The sequence below is a fragment of the Thalia democratica genome, chromosome 6, assembly GCF_965202585.1.
Source record: "Thalia democratica chromosome 6, ktThaDemo2.hap1.1, whole genome shotgun sequence".
In the NCBI taxonomy this organism is placed as follows: Eukaryota; Metazoa; Chordata; class Thaliacea; order Salpida; family Salpidae; genus Thalia; species Thalia democratica.
This window is the reverse complement of record NC_139170.1, coordinates 20,149,378-20,168,854: the sequence shown is the minus strand read 5'-3', so window position 1 is coordinate 20,168,854 and position 19,477 is coordinate 20,149,378. Positions and strand designations below refer to the sequence as shown.

General features: G+C 26.2%; 1 protein-coding gene across 2 annotated transcripts; it reads left to right on the top strand.

Moving 5' to 3' along the window:
- The first annotated feature begins 10,973 nt into the window (after positions 1 to 10,973).
- On the top strand, positions 10,974 to 18,793 carry LOC145838402 (uncharacterized). 2 transcript variants are annotated; one of them, XM_082945989.1, is made up of 5 exons: positions 10,974 to 11,159; positions 14,522 to 14,699; positions 15,740 to 15,850; positions 17,410 to 17,595; positions 17,925 to 18,793. In XM_082945989.1, exons 1-5 carry the CDS (start codon positions 10,993 to 10,995, stop codon positions 18,114 to 18,116), a joined length of 834 nt encoding a protein of 277 aa, XP_082802115.1. In that variant the 5' UTR covers positions 10,974 to 10,992; the 3' UTR covers positions 18,117 to 18,793. The 2 variants fall into 2 exon arrangements, with proteins under 2 accessions (XP_082802115.1, XP_082802114.1); XM_082945988.1 differs by having other exon boundaries at positions 14,453 to 14,699.
- The last annotated feature ends 684 nt before the right edge of the window (positions 18,794 to 19,477 follow it).

The window sequence follows — 19,477 nt, the reverse complement described above, 5'->3', positions numbered from 1 at the left end:
TAAAAACAAAAAAATCCTGAAGAGAAAAGCAAAAGCATGAAAAAAAAAAAAGTCTTAATAAAAAAAAAAAGCCTAAACCAAGAAAAAATCCTTTAAAAAGAAACAAAAGCCTGACTATAAAATAAGGCAGAAGCCTGAACAAAATATAGAAATAGCCTGAAAAAGTGAAAGCGAAAGCCTGAGCTAAAGAAAGCAAAAGCCTAAATAAAAGAGAAAGTAAAGGCTAAAAAAAGAAACAAAAGCCTGAATAAAAAAAGTGAATCCTGAATAAAAAAAATTAAAAACTAAACAAAAGCCTGAAAAAGAGAAAGCGTAAGCCTTAAAAAAAGAAAAAAAAACCTGAAACAAGATAAAAGCCTTAAAAAAGAAATAAAGCCTGACTATAAAAAAAAAGCAAAAACAAACAAAAAAAGAGAGCAAAAGCATAAATAAAAAACAAACACAAGCCTGAACAAAAAAATTGAAAAAGCCTGAAAAAGTGAAAGCGAAAGCCTTAAAAAAGAAACAAAAGCCTGAATTAAAGAGAATTAAAAGGCTTAAAAAACAAACAAAAGCCTCCTGAATAAAAAAAGTGAAAGCCTGATTAAAAGAACTTAAAAGCTTTAACAAACAAAACAAAAGCCTAATAGAGAAAGCGAAAGCCTTAAGAAAAGAAAAAAAAAGCCTGAAAAAAAGCAAAAGCATGATAAAAAAACAAAAGTCTGAAAAAAAAAGGCCTGAAACAAAAGAAAAGGATTAAAAAAGAAACGAAAGCCTGACTATAAAAAGAGGCAGAAGCCTGAACAAAAAAGAGAGCAAAAGAATGAACAAAAAACAAACACAAGCCTGAACAAAATATAGAAAAAGCCTGAAAAAGTGAAAGCGAAAGCCTGAATTAAAGAAAGCAAATCCCTACATAAAAGAGAAAGCAAAAGGCTTTAAAAAGAAAAAAAAGCCTGAAAAAAAGCAAAAGCATGATAAAAAAACAAAAGTCTGAAAAAAAAGGCCTGAAACAAGTGAAAAGCCTTAAAAAAGAAACAAAAGCCTGACTATAAAAAAAGGTAGAAACATGAACAAAAAAGAGAGCAAAAGCATGAATAAAAAACAAACACAAGCCTGAACAAAATATAGAAAAAGCCTGAAAAAGTGAAAGCGAAAGCCTGAATTAAAGAAAGCAAAAGCATAAATAAAAGAGAAATAAAAGGATAAAAATTAAAACAAAAGCCTGAATAAAAAAAAAGTGGTATCCTGAACAAAAAAAATTGTAAGCTTTTGAAGACAAAACAAATGCCTTAAAAAGTTAAAGCGAAAGCATGAATTAAAGACACTAAAGCCTGAAAAAAAGATGCAAAAGCCTTAAAAAAAAACAAAAGCCTGACTATAAAAAAAGGCAGAAGCCTAAAAAAAAGAGAGCAAAAGCATGAAAAAAAAAACAAACACAAGCCTGAAAAAAAAAAAAGAAAAAACCTGAAAAATTTTAAGCGAAAGCCTGAATTAAAGAAAGCAAAAGCCTGAATAAAAGAATAATATAAGGCTTTAAAAAGAAACAAAAGCCTGAATAAAAAAATAAAATCCTGATTAAAAGAAAATAAAAGCCTTAAAAAACAAAACAAAAGCCTAAAAAAGAGAAAGCGCAAGCCTTAAAAAAGAAAGAAAAAAGCCTAAAACAATATATAAAAGCCTTAAAAAAAAACAAAAGCCTGACTATTAAAAAAAGCAAAAGCCTGAAAAAAAAGAGAGCAAAAGCATGAAAAAAAAAAGAAGCTTGAACAAAAAAAGAGAGAAAAGGCATGATTAAAATACAAACACAAGCCTCAACAAAGTATAGAAAAAGCCAGAAAAATTAAAAGTGGAATCCTGAAGAAAAAAAATTGAAAGCTTTCAATAACAATACAAAAGCCTGAAAAAGAGAAAGCGAAAGCCTGAAAAAAAATCAAAAGTCTGAATGAAAAAAAAGCAGAAGTCTAAACAAATAAAAAGAGGAAAAGCATGAAAAAGAAAAAAAAAAAAAGCTTGAACAAAATATATAAAAATCCTGAAAAAGTTAAAGCGAAAACCTTAAAAAAGAAACAAAATTCTGAAAAAGAGAAAGCGAAAGCCTTAAGAAATGAGTAATAGCCGGAAAAAAAAGCAAAAGCATGAAAAAAAAACAAAAGTCTGTAAAAAAATGTCTAAAAACGAGAGAAAAGCCTTAAAAAAGAAACAAAAGTCTGACTATAAAAAAAAAGAATCAAAAGCCTGAAAAAAAGATGCAAAAGCCTATAAAAAGACAAAAGTCTGAATAAAAAAAAGCAGAAGCCTGAACAAAAAAAAAAGAGCAAAAGCATGAATAAATACAAACACAAGCCTGAACAAAATATAGAAAAATCCTGAAAAAGTGAAAGCGAAAGCCTTAAAAAAAAAACAAAAGCCTGAATAAAAAAAAGTGGAATACTAAACAAAAGAAATTAAAAGCCTTAAAAAACAAAAGCCTGAAAAAGAGAAAGCGAAAGCCTTAAAAAAGAAATAAAAGCCTGAAAAAAGATGCAAAAGATTGAAAAAAAAACAAAAGTCTGAATAAAAAAAAGTAGAATCCTGAATAAAAGAAATTAAAAGCCTTAAAAAACAAAACAAAAGCCTGAAATAGAGAATACGAAAGCCTTAAGAAAAGAAAAAAACGCCTGAAAAAGTTAAAGCCTGAATTAATAAAAGCAAAAGCCTAAATAAAAGTGAAAGCAAAAGGCTTAAAAAAGAAACAAAATTCGAATAAAAAAAAGTGGAATCCTAAATAGAATAAATTTAAAGCTTTCAAAAACAAACAACAGCCTGAAAAAGAGAAAGCGAAAGCCTTAAAAATAATAGGCTGAAACAAGTGAAAAGCTATAAAAAAGAAACAAAAGCCTTATTATAAAAAAAGGGAGCATGAACAAAAAAAGATAGCAAAAGATGAATAAAAAAACAAACACAAACCAGAACAAAAAATAAAAAAAGCCTGAATAAAAAAAAGTGGAATCCTAAACAAAAGAAATTAAAAGCCTTAAAAAACAAAACAAAAGCCTGAAAAAGAAAAAGCGAAAGCCTTAGAAAAGAAATAAAAGCCTGAAAAAGATGCAAAAGCCTAAAAAAAAAACAAAAGTCTGAATAAAAAAAAAGTGGAATTCTGAATAGAAGAAATTAAAAGCCTTATAAAACAAAACAAAAGCCTGAAAAAGAGAAAACGAAAGCCTTAAGAAAAGAAAAAAAAAAGCCTGAAAAAGTTAAAGCCTGAATTAAAGAAAGCAAAAGCCTAAATAAAAGAGAAAGCAAAGGCTGAAAAAAGAAACAAAAGTAGGATAAAAAAAAGTCGAATCCTGAATAAAATAAATTGAAAGCTTTCAAAAACAAAACCAACAGCCTGAAAAAGAGAAAGCGAAAGCCCTAAAAAAAAAAAGGCTGAAACAAGTGAAAACCTATAAAAAAGAAACAAAAGCCTTATTATAAAAAAAAAAAAAGGAGCCTGAACAAAAAAAGATAGCAAAAGATGAATAAAAAACAAACACAAACCAGAACAAAAAATAAAAAAAGCCTGAATAAAAAATAGTGGAATCCTAAACAAAAGAAATTAAAAGCCTTAAAAAACAAAACAAAAGCCTGAAAAAGAAAAAGCGAAAGCCTTAGAAAAGAAAAAAAAGCCTGAAAAAGATGCAAAAGCCTGAAAAAAAAACAAAAGTCTGAATAAAAAAAAGTGGAATCCTGAATAAAAGAAATTAAAAGCCTTAAAAAACAAAACAAAAGCCTGAAAAAGAGAAAACGAAAGCCTTAAGAAAAGAAAAAAAAAGCCTGAAAAAGTTAAAGCCTGAATTAAAGAAAGCAAAAGCCTAAATAAAAGAGAAAGCAAAGGCTGAAAAAAGAAACAAAAGTAGGATAAAAAAAAGTCGAATCCTGAATAAAATAAATTGAAAGCTTTCAAAAACAAAACAACAGCCTGAAAAAGAGAAAGCGAAAGCCTTAAAAAAGAAACAAAAGCCTGAATAAAAAAAAAGCAGAAGCCTGAACAAAAAAGAGAGCAAAAGCATAAAAAAAAAACAAAAAAAACACAAGCATGTAAAAAAAATAGAAACAGCCAAAATAAAAGCTAAAGCAAAAGGCTTAAAAAAGAAACTAAAGTCGAATAAAAAAAGTGGAATCCTGAATAAAATAAATTGAAAGCTTTCAAAAACAAAACAACAGCCTGAAAAAGAGAAAGCGAAAAACTTAAAAAAGAAACAAAAGCCTGAATAAAAGAGAAATAAAAGGATTGTAAAAGAAACAAAAGCATGAATAAAAAAAAGGGGAACCCCGAATAAAATAGATTAAAAGCCTTTAAAAACAAAACAAAAGCCTGAAAAAGAGAAAGCGAAAGCCTTAAATTAAGAAAAAAAATCCTGAAAAAGAAAAGCAAAAGCATGAAAAAAAATTAAAAGTCTGAATAAAAAAAAAGCCTGAAACAAGAGAAAATCCTTTAAAAAGAAACAAAAGCCTGACTATTAAAAAAGGCAGAAGCCTGAACAAAATATAGAAAAAACCTGTAAATTGAAATCGAAAGCCTGAACGAATGAAATCAAAAGCCTAAATAAAATAGAAAGCAAAAGGTTTTAAAAAGAAACAAAAGCCTGAATAAAAAAAAGTAGAACCCTGAATAAAAGAAAATAAAAGACTTAAAAAATAAAAACAACAGCCTGAAAAAAAGAAAGCGAAAGCCTTAAAAAAGAAAAAGCCTGAAACAAGAAAAAAGCCTTAAAAAAGAAACAAAAGCCTGAACAAAAAAAGAGAGCAAAAGCATGAATAAAAAACAAACACAATCCTGAACAAAAAAATAGAAATAGCCTAAAAAAGTGAAAGCGAAAGCCTGAATTAAAGAAAGCAAATCCCTGAATAAAAGAGAAAGCAAAAGGCTTTAAAAAGAAGCAAAAGCCTGATAAAAAAAGTGGAATTCTGAGTAAAAGAAATTAAAAGCTTTCAAAAACAAAAGGCTGAATAAGAGAAAGCAAAAGCCTCAAAAAAAAAAAAAATTCTAAAAAAAAGATGCAAAAGCCTTAAATAAGAAACAAAAGCCTGACAATAAAAAAATAGCAAAAGCCTGAACAAAAAAAAAGAAAGCAAAAGCATGAATAAAAAACAAACACTAGCCTGAACAAAAAAAAAAGAAAAAGCCTTAAAATGTGAAAGCGAAAGCCTAAATTAAAAAAAGTGGAATCCTGAACAAAAGAGAAATAAAAAGCTTGAAAAAGAAAGCAAAAGCCTGAAAAAGAGAAAGCGAAAGCCTTATGAAAAGAAAAAAAAGCCTGAAAAAAAAGCAAAAGCGTGAAAAAAAAAATCACTCTAAATAATAAAAGCCTGAAACAAGAGAAAAGCCTTAAAAGAGAAACAAAAGCCTGACTATAGAAAAAGGCAGAAGCCTGAACAAAATATAGAAAATACCTGAAAATTTGAAAGCAAAAGCCTGAACTAAAGAAAGCAAAAGCCTAAATAAAAGAAAAAGCAAAAGGCTAAAAAAAGAAACAAAAGCCTGAATAAAAAAAGTCGTATCCTGAATAAAAAAAATTAAAAACTTTCAAAAACAAAACAAAAGCGTGAAAAAGAGAAAGCGAAAGCATGAAAAAAGAAAGAAAAAGCCTGAAAAAAAGAAGCAAAAGCATGAAAAAATTAAAAAAAGCCTGATTTTAAAAAAAAAAGGAGCCTGATAAAAAAGAGAGCAAAAGCATGAATAAAAAACAAACACAAGCTTGAAAATAAATAGAAAAAACCTGAAAAATTTTAAGCGAAAGCCTGAATTATAAAAAGCAAATCCCTGAAAAAAAGAGAAAACAAAGGCTTGAAAAAGAACCAAAAGCCTGAATAAAAAAAAGTGGATTCCTGAATAAAAGACAATAAAAGCCTTAAAAAATAAAAACAAAATCATGAAGAAAAAAAAGCGAAAGCCTTAAAAAAGAAAAAAAATGCCTGAAACAAGAAAAAAGCCTTAAAAAAAGAAACAAAAGCCTGACTATAAAAAACGGCAGAAACCTGAACAAAATTTTAAAAAAGCCCGAAAAAGTGAAAGCGAAAGCCTGAATTAAAGAAAGCAAAGGCCTAAAAAAAAGAGAAAGCAAAAGGCTTAAAAAAGAAACAAAAGCCTGAATAAAAAAAAGTGGAATCCTCAATAACAGAAATTAAAAGCCTTAAAAAACAAAACACAAGCCTGAAAAAGAGAAAGTGCTAGCCCTAAAAAGGAAAAGAAAAGCCTGAAACAAGTGAAAAGCCTTAAAAAAGAAACAAAAGCCTGACTATAAAGCAGAAGCCTGAACAAAAAAAAAGAGCAAAAGCATAAATAAAAAACAAACACAAGCCTGAATAAAAAATAGAAAAAGTCTGAAAAAGTGGAAGCGAAAGCCTTAAAAAAGAAAGAAAAAGCCTGAAACAAGAGAAAAGCCTTAAAAAAGAAAAAAAGCCTGACAACAATAAAAAGCAAAAGCCTGAACAAAAAAAGAGAGCAAAAGTATGAATAAAAAACAAACACAAGCCTGAACAAAAAAATAGAAAAAGCCTAAAAAAGTGAAAGCGAAAGCCTGAATAAAAAAAAGTGGAATCCTGAATAAAAGAAATTGAAAACCTTAAAAAACAAAACAAAAGCCTGAAAAAGAGAAAGCGAAACCCTTAAAAAAAAAAAAAAAAGCCTAAAACAAGATAAAAGCCTTAAAAAAAAACAATAGCCTGACTATAAAAAAAAATCAGAAGCCTAAACAAAAAAGAGAGCAAAAGAATGAATAAAAAACAAACACATGCCTGAACAAAATATAGAAAAATCTTGAAAAAGTGAAAGCGAAAGCCTTAAAAAAGAAACAAAAACATGAATTAATGAGAAATAAAAGACTTAAAAAAGAAACAAAGCCTTCTGAATAACAAAAGTGGAATCCTGAATAAAAGAAATTAAAAGTTTAAAAAACAAAACAAAAGCCTGAAAAAGAGAAAGCGAAAGCCTTAAGAAAAGAAAAAAAAGCATGAAAAAAAAACAAAAGTCTGAATAAAAAAAAAGCCTGAAACAAGTGAAAAGCCTTAAAAAAGAAACAAAAGCCTGACTATAAAAAAAGGCAGAAGCCTGAACAAAAAAAGAAGGCAAAAGCATGAATCAAAAACAAACATAAGTCTGAACAAAAAATAGAAAAAGCCTGAAAAAGTGAAAGCGAAAGCCTGAATTAAAGAAAGCAAAAGTCCGTATTAATTAAAGAAACATCCTCAACAAAAGAAAGCAAAAGTCCGAAAAAGCAAAAGCCTGAATAAAAGACAAAGCAAAGCTGAATAAAAGAAAGCAAAAGTCTCAAAACTGAAAATATAAATGTACTTCACTTACAAATACGAACTAATAATAAACGTTAAATGATTGTTAAAATGTTGTATTGGTTTTTGTCTGTTTTAAATTTTATCAAAATGACTATGAGATATAGAAAATATTGGACTATGTAAGCTTTAAAATCTTTATTTAACAAATTTTGAATATACACCACTTTAAGCAATAATATGATACCAAACTTACCTTATAATACATATTTAAATTGTTTAGATTTAAGCAACTTTTTATTTGATTATATTTTTAAGGTAAAGACTTGTCTAACTAGTAGTTCTAATAAAACACAAAAAAAAAACATGCAAGTGACTTAAAAAAACGATGTTGCCCCTGCTCGACTTTTTTCTGCTCGACTTTTCCCAGCTCGAGTTGTTCCTGCTTAAGTTTTTCTTGCTCGAGTTTTCCCTGCTCGAGTTGCTTCTGCTTAAGTTTATTCTCTCTCGAGTTTACCGTGCTCGAGTTTTTGCTGCTCAAGTTGTCCCTGCTAGAGTTGCTTCTGCTCGAATTTTCCCTGCTTCGAGTTTTTCCTGCTTGAGTATTCATTCCTCGAGTTTCTTCTGCTCGAGTTTAACTTGTTTTATTGTTCTCGCCTTGTAGTAAATTTTCAACAACTATCATGATTTTATTCACTCGGTGCTGAAAGTTCATGTAGCTCCAGAATTCAACTTTTCAAATTTTTTTATATTGAAAACTCATAAACAATTAAGATGCAGCTGACACAGATTGAGCTTTCAGCTACAATTTTACAAACATTTTGAACATCAAATATGAAAATTTGAAAAAACTCAATTTAGCATGGAAATTATCGACGTTAATGTACACATTTGGCTGTTTTTTTTTTGTACAACTTCATGTTAACATAACTTTCTTACTTTTTAAGCTAATATAAAAAATTTTAAATAACTTTAAATTTTATATCTTTAACCTTTAAATAAAGTTACTTTGATGTAGTTTGGGGTTGTACAGCTGAAGCAGGGGCCCATTTAAAGCACCGTGTTTAAAAGCTTAAACTCTAAAATAGAAAAAAAAATTAACATAATTTTTCATTTTTTTAGCTGGAGATACAGCTACAGCGTTCTACCCCATGCGACGCCCCTGGTTGCTATACGTTTTTTTAGCTGATTGGTACTTAGTCAAATGTATATTTTTGATGAATTGTCTGTTTTTATTTATGCCTGGTAAACTACATTTTCTGCCCTACATTCTCCTCCTTCCAGGAGGCAAGTTATTAAAATATGTAAATCAAAATAAAAAAGATAACACAATGACTATAATAATTATAAAACTTTTTTGCTATTTTTATTTTAAATTATATTATTTAGATATTTATTTATATAACTTAATCAGCAAACAAAGTTTTAAAATTCATTGAGCATTTCAATGCATTAAAAATACAAATACCATGATCTGAAAAAAGCATATAAAATCATGGAATATAAAATGTTTGTTGAGTCATTAGTTATCTGCAGTTGATTAAGACTTCCAACCAGGAATACTAGAACGATTTGTTTCTATGCTAACTGAATAATGAATACTTACTTAACATTAACACTTGATTGCTTTAAATTTAAACGTCGCTCAATTTTTTGTAAACAGTTGTAGTAGATTGTAAATAAAGATTATAAGCTTGCTTGAAACAATAACTAAAAGACAAAACTAATTACCATCATAAGCCTAAACCAAGCTAACCAAAAATTAAAAAAAAATATTGTGATTGACAAATTTAATAAAACTATAGACTTAGTAATAATGAATTAAGACAGTGGTCAGCAAGATGCGGCCCGCAAAGCGAAAATATGCAGCCCATCAGGTATTTTTATACGAAAAACTTTTTTTTGATCAACAAAAAAAAGTTGAGATAAAAAACTTTAATTAGACGACTGTTTTATAACTACTCGTTGCTATTGCTTTAATTATTGATTACTTTATCACAAGTTTGATCTGAAATATATTTATCACAATAATTGACATAAAAAAATATCGAAAATAAATCATTTTGATTTTTACAACTGAGGGAATTTAGCATTACAGAAAGCTCTTAGATTTTTTATAAATTTTATTTTTTTTATTGATATTTTTTTTACGATGTGTTTTCTCTTTTACTATTAAATACAAAACAAAATCTTCAAGGCCAAACATCTTTTATTTCAAATTAGTTTGTGACAGCTTTATTTTTTTTAAAATGTTAGAATAAAAAAAGTCATAATTATTGTACGAACCAAGTAAAACTAATAACTTTTTTTTTTGTCAAACTTGTGAAAACTTATTCTTATAACTATATTTGACACGTACAACCATACAATACTTGCGTGATCATATGACACAACAGTGTTTAACAAAGTTGAAGTTAACTCAACACTGTTTCATACTGCATTAAATTCGTTCCATTAGAAATATCTATTCTTTCTTCATACACCGAGGTTAACGTTGTATTTATATATCACCCTTTTACAGAAGGTAATTACCAAATTTACCTCCAACATACAAGGTAGTGAGTTTTTATTAACAAACGAACATACGCAATTTAAACAAAAGTAACAAATTAGCTACATTTAATGTGACGGACGTCCCTTTTTTTTGGCAACGATAGATTAATGTCTGGGGAAGTAATAGATAATGCACAATTAATGTTTGAATCAACGTCAATTGGTTTCGTGCATTAGATTTGGTTGTAAGCAATGCAGAAAAGCGCATTCGCACAAGTAAGTTAAACAAAATGGAATCGAAACAATCAGAGCTTAAATACCTAGTCGTGGATAAAAGCGTAGCGTACTATAGCAACACTAATACAATCAGTTTATGACAATTCCCTCTCACTGATAAATATAACCACCTCTATTGAAATAAAACGATTCTAATTTATTTTAAATTCAGAATTTTTAAGCATTAAAACTGAAAAGTTTAGACGATTGCTAACTTTACCAAAATAACTAATTTTTTTGTAAAATTTAGGCTAGAAAAATCAAATTATTATTTTTTTATTCTGTAACATTTATTCAAATATTTTCTATGCACTAAGTTGATTATGAGAAAAATTAACCTCTAAAACAAGGGAATTTTTCCTAGCTTAATATATACAAAATTACTCTAGAATTACTTAAGAACTGATGCTGTAGAACAGAGGTGCAACCCTCAAAGCCAAAATCTGCCCGCGCGGTACTTTTTAGCTCAAAACTTACGTTAAGGAAGACTTATGTAGTAAAAAGCTTTAAATTAGGCTTTAATTTGAAAACTTGCCTTTAGTTATGCTATATTATTGCTCATCAGTAAAGTATTAGCCAATCAGAATCGACTATACAACAGCAGACGACCCGACGATATTTATATTTATAACTCCTTTTTTATTTTAATCTGCTGATTCTGCGGCCAGTAAAAGCTATTTATATACAGTGCGGCCCGCAAACAACTCTTTCTAGGAAATTTAAACCTCAACTTGTAAAGGCTTTTATCTATTTTAGAACTCAACTAATTATCTTAAAACTAACTTTTCTACACTTTGTTTTATTTTTGCATTCTTTGTAAACTATTTTTACAAAGCTTTGCTCCTAATTTCTACTATCTAGCTATTATTTTAATAATAGTTTCAAACAAAGGGGAATGCCCTACGTGAGTTCATAATAGTTTGATAATCAGATGATATTTCTTCTTCATGTAAGACTGAGCAGGCTAACTTTTACAATTGAAGAATAAATATGTTTGAATCTATGAATAACTTTAGACCAATTGGAGGCAAATTGTTTTCTAAATCAAGTTGTATAGATGATGCTAATTTATTGAAATCAAAAGTGTTTAGATCTGCTAGAGTTGATAAAATTTCAGAAGATGATCTAAGCAAAATCAAAACTCAACTAGGTATAAAGTAGGTTTTTTTCATATAGAAGCTAGTTTTAAATAAATAAAAAAAATTAAATATTACAGGGTTAGTTCGCCTCAGGCTTAATCAGGCTAAGTCAGGCTAAATCATTTTTTTTTTTTTAAAGAAAAACGTCAGGCTAAATCAGTTTTTTATTTAAAAATTTGAGAATCTCAGTTTTTCTCAGTTCAAATGCTTGAAAATCTTTGATTAAAAAAAATTTAGAAATCTTTTTATGATCAAATTGAAATGTGTTTTTATTTCTAAATAAAGATTTAGTTATTAAAGACAAAATCAGTCGGTATTTGTAAAAATAAAAGCTTAAAACCTTAAATTTTTTTAAGAACCGTCATTATTTTGTTTTGAGTAGATTATATATATCATAATTATAAAAATTCATAAAAAATTTGTTTAAATGTTACAGTATAGTTCAACAACTTATCTGTTTGTTTGAATTTGTTTGCAACAGCTATGTTTTTCAGAGCTTAGTTGGTTGAACTGGTGTTATTTCTAATTTAAAGGCTTTATAACAATACTTTTTAGATTAAAACTCTTAGCAGTTTATTCATATATTTTACTGCTTGTTTTAAGTTGTTAGAGATATTCACAACACTAAAACTTAGGTTGAAGATATAAGTACTAGGTTTTGTGGGAGTACAAATTTTAGGTACAATTCATTTTTCTTTACAAGAACAAAATTTTAAACTCTTTTCAAATTAAAGTGTAAGCTTTTTAAATCTGATACAACATCAACAATCACTGTATTTATTTAGATTTTAGGATTTATAATTATGTATCAATTTTAAGTATTAGTCAAAATACTATAATAAACATATTTTAATTTATTAATACTTGTGTAAGCGTTTAATTTTAAATGTTAATAACACACGACAATGCACGTCGTTTTATTATAAATCTTCTGGTTATAATGTTTTTAGTTAGTGCTTAATTAAATTGAACAATTGTGTTTAGTAATATAGAAGTTTCTACACTAGTAATAGATTAGATATAACACTTATTTTAAAACTTATCACTGAATTTGTTATAATAAGAGCATAGGGAGGGGGGTCATCACCTTTTTCACAATTTAGTATTATTTTATTGAGTTGTAACTATGCTATGAGTTGCTTTCTGCAGACTTTTAAAGCTCAAAATATTTTTGAGATAAAGCTGGTTGAAGTCGGAGACTATAATAGTACTAATCAAAACCCCCAATACCAAAAATCACTTCTAAAGGGGATTTTTCTTACTTTGAAAAAATGTCAGGCTAAATTGGTCTCGGTCAGGCTAAATGAAAAAAAGTTTTCGCGCACAAACCCTGATATTAATAGGTACACCAGAATTCAAATTCTCACATTTAAGATTGATATAATTATGTGTTATTTTGAATTTTCTTTTTTCTAACTGGTTTTTAAATTCATTATATTTAAGGGAACAAAGAGACTAATGTTTTTATCTTAAATATTTATTTCCTCTTTCTTTTGTAATCTTTTTATATGGACTTTCTGGTACTATTGATAATAAGAATGGCACACAGTCATAGTTTACTAGAATCAGGGCTGCTAGTTTGAATTAAAAAAAAAAAAAAATTTAACTCAGGCTGCTTTTGACATTTTTTCTTAATCTTACACTAATTTTTATGACTTTAATATTTTATTTTCTTAAGATTTGTGTTCTATAAAGTCCTTTTGTTGTTTTTAAGTATTTAAGCTCAATTATTTTTTGGAAAAATTTTCTTTAAACTTATGCTGACTCAGGCTAGTTTTAGATCACTTAGACTTGCTTTTTTGCCTCAAAGAGTGGCAACCCTGTAGAAGTAGCTTTGGACTGGTAATAGGCATAAATAAGTTACATAAATTCTTTTTTTTTTTATATGCTGATGACTTCAAAAAAGTTTATCTCTTTGCATTTTTATAAAAGCAACATTAAGATATATTTAAAAAGGATTATAAATATATTTGTGTTCTAGTTATTATAAATACTTAGATTAGTTTATATATAAAATTTTAAACAATTATAAATTAAAAATAAAAAAGTACATAATTGTTAAAAAGCTAGTTATATTTTACACAAAATAATTAATTAATATTAAAATAAATTGTGACTGTCAAAGGCTCAAACTTTTTAATTGAAGTATTACAATAATATATAAACTCCATTACATGAATTAAAAAATATAATCACTGATTTTTTTATTAAAATGTACAATATTAAGTATATAAATTTAAGGATATGTTAAAAATCCAAAATAAGTTTAAAATAGAAGATATAACAATGAACAATAACTATTTTAAGTAGATTTAGTTGCTCTGAACCCCATAAGATGTCATCATGTGCTACCTGTTAAAACATTAAAATATTTCAACTTCAAGTTAATCTATTTTAGTTTTTTATTTCAAAAAATACAGTTTGAAGGAAAAACTATTTTTGAATACATTAGCCTGTAGCTGAAACTTTTAAGTTGCTGTTACTTGAAGTCTAATAACTTTATTTCTAGAAAGAGTTTTTATTTAGTTTGAAGAATTTTCTTGAATGCATCTAAGGCTGCTTAAAAATAGTTATAACAGAATTAATTTTTTTTTACATATTTTCTGCTTCTAGTTTGCTGTTTTTAAGCCCCTAACCTTAATATATAGCCATACTACAGTTTTCAAACATAACTGTTTATTAAAGAACCTTTTTATATCATATAATAATGTCTATATATTATAGGAGTAACAAGTTACACAAAGTTTATATCATAAAGTAAAAATATTAGTATATTTTTAAATCCTATTTATTTAATGTTTTTCAAAAATGACTTATAAGATGCTTAATGACTATAAATGATGCTAAAAAGACCTCAGTATTTTAATTTGTTGAATACTGTCTAAGAGAGTTTAATTTTTTCAGGTTTTATTATGTTTTATCAGAAAGGTTGTGCTTTAGATTTTTGCTTTGTTAATATTATATAAGTTGCTACATAACTTTATAGCTTATATTATAATCTTTAAAAGTAGATTTAAAATTTGTATGTTTTTGAAAGTCATAAACTGTTTGATTGAAAATTATTCTAAATAAATTTATTTACATACTATAAAAATTATATGTGTAGTTGAATAGCTTGTATATATATATATTTTTAACTTTGCCAAGACAAATTTGCTTTTTATTTAGAATTAAAAAATAGTTTTTCCTTAATGCTAAATGGTTTCATAGAATTAAAATATTTTATACAATAAAAATTACTTTCAAGCATTATGTTGTAGGCTCTTTGGACTTTTGTAAGGTTTTTGATTCAACATTTAAAAAATAAACAGATCTGTGATAGATTTTAGAGATTTCAAAGGAGAATACAAGAAACATGAAGGTGATAAACTTATTGACAGAGTTGGTGTTGAAGTTTTAGACGTTGGAAAATCTATCAAAAAGAAATTTGAAAAAGTAGTTTGGTTGGAAAATCACGAACCTCTTAATACCAATGAAGTTCGGCATTGTATGATTGACTTGCTGGGAAAAATTTTTGTCATTAATCTTTTTTGTACGGACATTCTATCAATTTGGAAAGTGAGACTATGTACTTTATAGCTGTTTTTAATACTACTAGCAACATTTTATTTTTTGTTAAATAAAATTTTTGTCAATAAAGGTATCCGTTTTATAAAAAAAAGTATTATATTTAGAGGTTTTTAAATAGTAGTGAAAGTTAATTAAATTAAATGTACTTAAAATTGGATATTCATTGCTAATTGAAAGATAAAATAAAAGCGGTCAAAAATTTTTGTCTAATGACTTGATGTACAAAGAAACTTTTCGGTCATCAAGTCGTACACCACATGCTTTAAAATCTAGTTAGAGTAAAATTATTTTAAAAAAATTAAGTTTTTAAACCTCAACAAATAAAACAAACGATAAAAAGAAAGAAAATTAAATAAGTAATGTTTTTATCTAAATAGTTAAATTCAAAATGTACTCAAAAACTGGTCTAATAACATACAAATAAAAATAGAGTCCAAGCTTGAAAAATTTAAAAAATAGTAGTAAAAAGTAATGATAAAAGTAGTAGAAAAGTAAAAATTATAGGATAATTAAGTTAAATGTAATAAAATTAAAAAAACTAAAGTTTAATTTAAATATAATATTAATATAATTTATTTGTTTTTATAGCACTTATAAAATATAGGCATGTTGGTATAAAAGAAAAGGTTGCTTTTTTATATGTTTAATGTTTTTTAATGTACAAAAACACTAATATGACTGATTTCAAAAAAAAAAAACAAGCTTTTCAAATTATATAGTTAACTTTTTTTTACAAAATATGTACTAAACATTCAATGCAAAAAATGACTTGTTTTGTATTAAATTTTGTTTCTAGATGTTTATGTTATAAAAAAAATAAAAGTCTGTTTTAATTATTAAAGTATTTTCTTACGGCTAATTTCTTACATAATTTCTTACAGCTAGTTTTGTTTGTACTTATACTTATTTTTTAGTTTTAAACAATATTAGGACCTTTGTATTGAAGCACTTTCTTTAGCATTTTTTATTGTATAGTTTTACTTAATATTCTAAAGCTAAACTTTTTTTGTAAAACTTTAATATTTTAGAGAATTGTTGGAGTGTTTCTATCTATTTTCTACCTGCTATTCAAAATTCCTTGGATTGTTCACTTCATTAAGCATGAAGTTGAAGTGAATGAATTAACTAAAATGTATATTGTAAGTTTTAAAATATCAATTTTTTATTTTTATAAAGAAATAAACACAATTATTCATATGTTTTTGTCACAATTTGTTTTTCAGGACATCTATCACATTAATAAAATTTAATTTTTTTTTAGTAGTTATCAGTAAATTCAGGTGCATAGTGTAATTTTTTTTTTACTTTTTTTTTCTTTTAACAATTTTTCAAAAGGATTTGAGTAAAATTTATTCACTCAGCAAGCAAACTTTTAGCATATTTTGATAAACTTTTTATAAACTACTAGGTTTGAGGCAAATAACAATTACTTTATAATTCAATAGTATAAAAAACGGATAAAAGAAAAGTATCTTTTACAAAAATTTAAATAGATCAAAGTTTTGTGTTTGATTAAAAAAAATCGCTAAATAGTTTTAAAATTTGATTAAAGGATAATAAAGATTATACTGGGAAAGTTTTAAAACAATTTCTCCAAAACTATTAAAAGGTGTATTTTAGTAGAAATCTCTGTTTTTGATTATTTAGTTTGCATCTTTGATTTGAAAACTTTTGAACTCTCTAACTTTAATTTCTTATATCTAAAATATATAATCTTATATAATAATTTCAAAAGTTAATTTTAATTTCCACATATGGTAAAAAACAACTAGTAGCTTAGTAACAAAAAACATACCTCCTCCAAATGCTAGAAGCTTTTTTTGTGAAAAAGTTCAAGTTTTTAGTAGCTTTTATTTAAAACAACTTTTTGTATAACTTTTAATACAATATATGCACAAAATATGTGTAATTAGTTATTGTTTAAATAATTAAACTCTGTTTTTATAGGTTTATTTGATAAACATTAAATAAACTTTGTATATCTAATTTGTATATACTCAAAACATTTTATTAAGAATTTTCTATACTATTTAAAAAATTAGTTTTGAAACTTTGAATACAAAAAAGAAAAACTAGAGCTGTTAAACTCATTTTATATTAATAATCAAAGTAATAAATAAACAGTTAGTTAATTTGGAATTTATATTAAAGGATATTTTAATGAAAACAAATAAATACAGCAAAATATAAAAAGTAAAATGTTTTGTTTAAAAAATAGGCACTAAATTTGGTAATTATTTTAAACTACGAGTTAACTTTTATTTGATTGTCTGTGACAATCACATATTTACTTAAAGATTTACCATATATTTTAGATGATAAAATTAAATTTGAGTTCAAATATATTTTGCTGTTAAAATAGCATTTCGAAGAAAAAAGTTTATAGTGTCAGTAGTTTGAAAAAGGTTCTTAAAAGTTTATGATTGTTGTAAATTTTTTAACATTAAGTTCTGGATCTAAGACATACAACTAAATAAATCTATGTTTACTTTTATTGTTAAAAAACAACCATTAATTCTTCAATATGTACTCAAACTACATGTAACATGTCAAGTTACAATCGCTTCAATATTTTATTCTTTAAATGTAAACATCTAACCATAAACTGGATACAAAACTACTAAAACTGTACTTGATATGAAAAAACAAGCAAAATACTTCAGGCATTTAATGTTTTTACTGAAACTCTACACTGCAGGCAATAATAGACTGCAGCGGTGCCCAAATAGCTTGTGTGCTAAAGCAAATGTGTGTTCCTGGCAACCTGCCCTGTATTATTTGTTGCCATGTTGGCAAGGACAGGACTGGTATTGTGTCCGCCCTACTCCTTTCAATTATGGGTCATGATGTTGACACTGTTGTTAATGACTACAGCATGACTGAGGTTGGTTGTTGTAATCATGCTGTCTTGAAATAGCTTTGGATTAAAGTTTAGTATTCTAAGTTTAATAGCTTTTTGTTTGATAAACTGAACTAAATAAAAAAAAATTGTTGCTTGTTTTTTAAAACTTAATTTTAATTGTTAGTTTGAATACATTTTTTATATTTGTTTAAATTAAGTAATTATCTATAAATATGAAAAAAAAGTTTAAGTCCAGTTGTCAAAACTTTTATTTTATTTTAAGAAAAAAACATACAGACACCTCCTTTTTTACAAAATCAACATATAAGCTGAGTGTCATATCATTTCTTTATAAATTTGAATACGTTTAGCAAGGGATGCCACCAACACACGAAGAGTTGCAGATATACGCGGAACATTGTAGGTACGCCCCTCGCTCCGTCATGTACAGCTTGATGGAGTATATTGATAAAAAATATGGCGGAGTGTCTCAATACTTAAAACACATTGGGTTTTCCCCGGAAGAGCAGAAAAAACTAAAGCTGCTGCTTTCATCTGATTAGTTGATTGTGTTGAGAATTAATTAAGTGTGTTTTTGTAGATTTTTATCACATTCCTGATCATCGAATTTTCAATTAATATATTCAGGATTATTTAAATCAATTATATCATGTAAAATTACTTAATGAAAAATTATCAATTTCCATATAATATTTTATATTTTTATGATTGTATTTATAATGCAGTATCACAGGTTAGCTCACAGAACTTTTTATTGCATTCATCAGTATTTAAGTAAATAGTTGATAAGTTTCATAGGTTAATTAATGCATTTGTTAATTCAACCGTCCTAATTTTTTACCAATCATTAGATTTGATAGATTTTCGATGCTGTAGTTCCCTGAATCTTTGAATAAATTTTTAACTTATAAATATTTTAATTTTCTTTAATTATTTTCTGAAATATGATTGAAAATACTTTTATTAATATTACATAGCTTTCCCTTATCAAAATCATAGTTTTCACGAGTCTTCTTAAAATTTTTAATTAAAATTGACTGATGTTTTACCTACCTTATTGTATTTTAATGTAGAGTTAATATTTACTTTTATTTGTTTAATTTACAATTATTCAAATCTATTCTAGATATTTTTAAGCTGATTTTTTTGTAATATATTTATCATTATGCATGGTTACAAAGAATTAAAAACTTAAAAAAATCGCTTATTTTGGGTTTTGAACATTACACTTTAATTGTTGAAAAATATGTTACGAACCATTTATTTGCTATTTTGAAATTCTAAATGCTTAATAAAACTTTTTTTTCGTTACTAACATTTTTGTTATAGTAATGCCAAAGTATTAAAAAATTATGATAAAAATTAAAACTGGTTTAAAAACATAATTAAATGCTTTAAAATTAAAATATACTTCTGTTAAAATATTTAGCGTTAAACTTAATAAGTTATGCATAAAATGGTAAATAATACGCACTGCAGTTGTGCAATAGACTTTGAACCATGTTTAAAACAGCATTAGAAATACACAAATATAATTAGCTTCTAAACTAGTATTGGTTGCAATTTTCTTGTAACTAGTTCCTATAAGTGTTTTACTTTTAAGTACTTGTTAGTAAAATTTGGTTTACTAACATCATCACCCACTTTTTGTGTGTACAAAATATGTAAACTTAAACTTTTGTTTAGTACTAAAACTTGTAAATAATTTAAATACAGGTATATATTTGAAACCAAAATAGTTTTATTTTTTAATTTATTAGAAATTAATCTAAAAACTTCCAAATTAAATTAAGATAATTAGCTTGTTTATTTCGTGAAATGTTGAGATATAGGTTTAAAAGGAAGTTTTTAAACCACACAAGTCAAAGCAAAAGTTAAGTCAACTTAAGGATGATTACTGTCT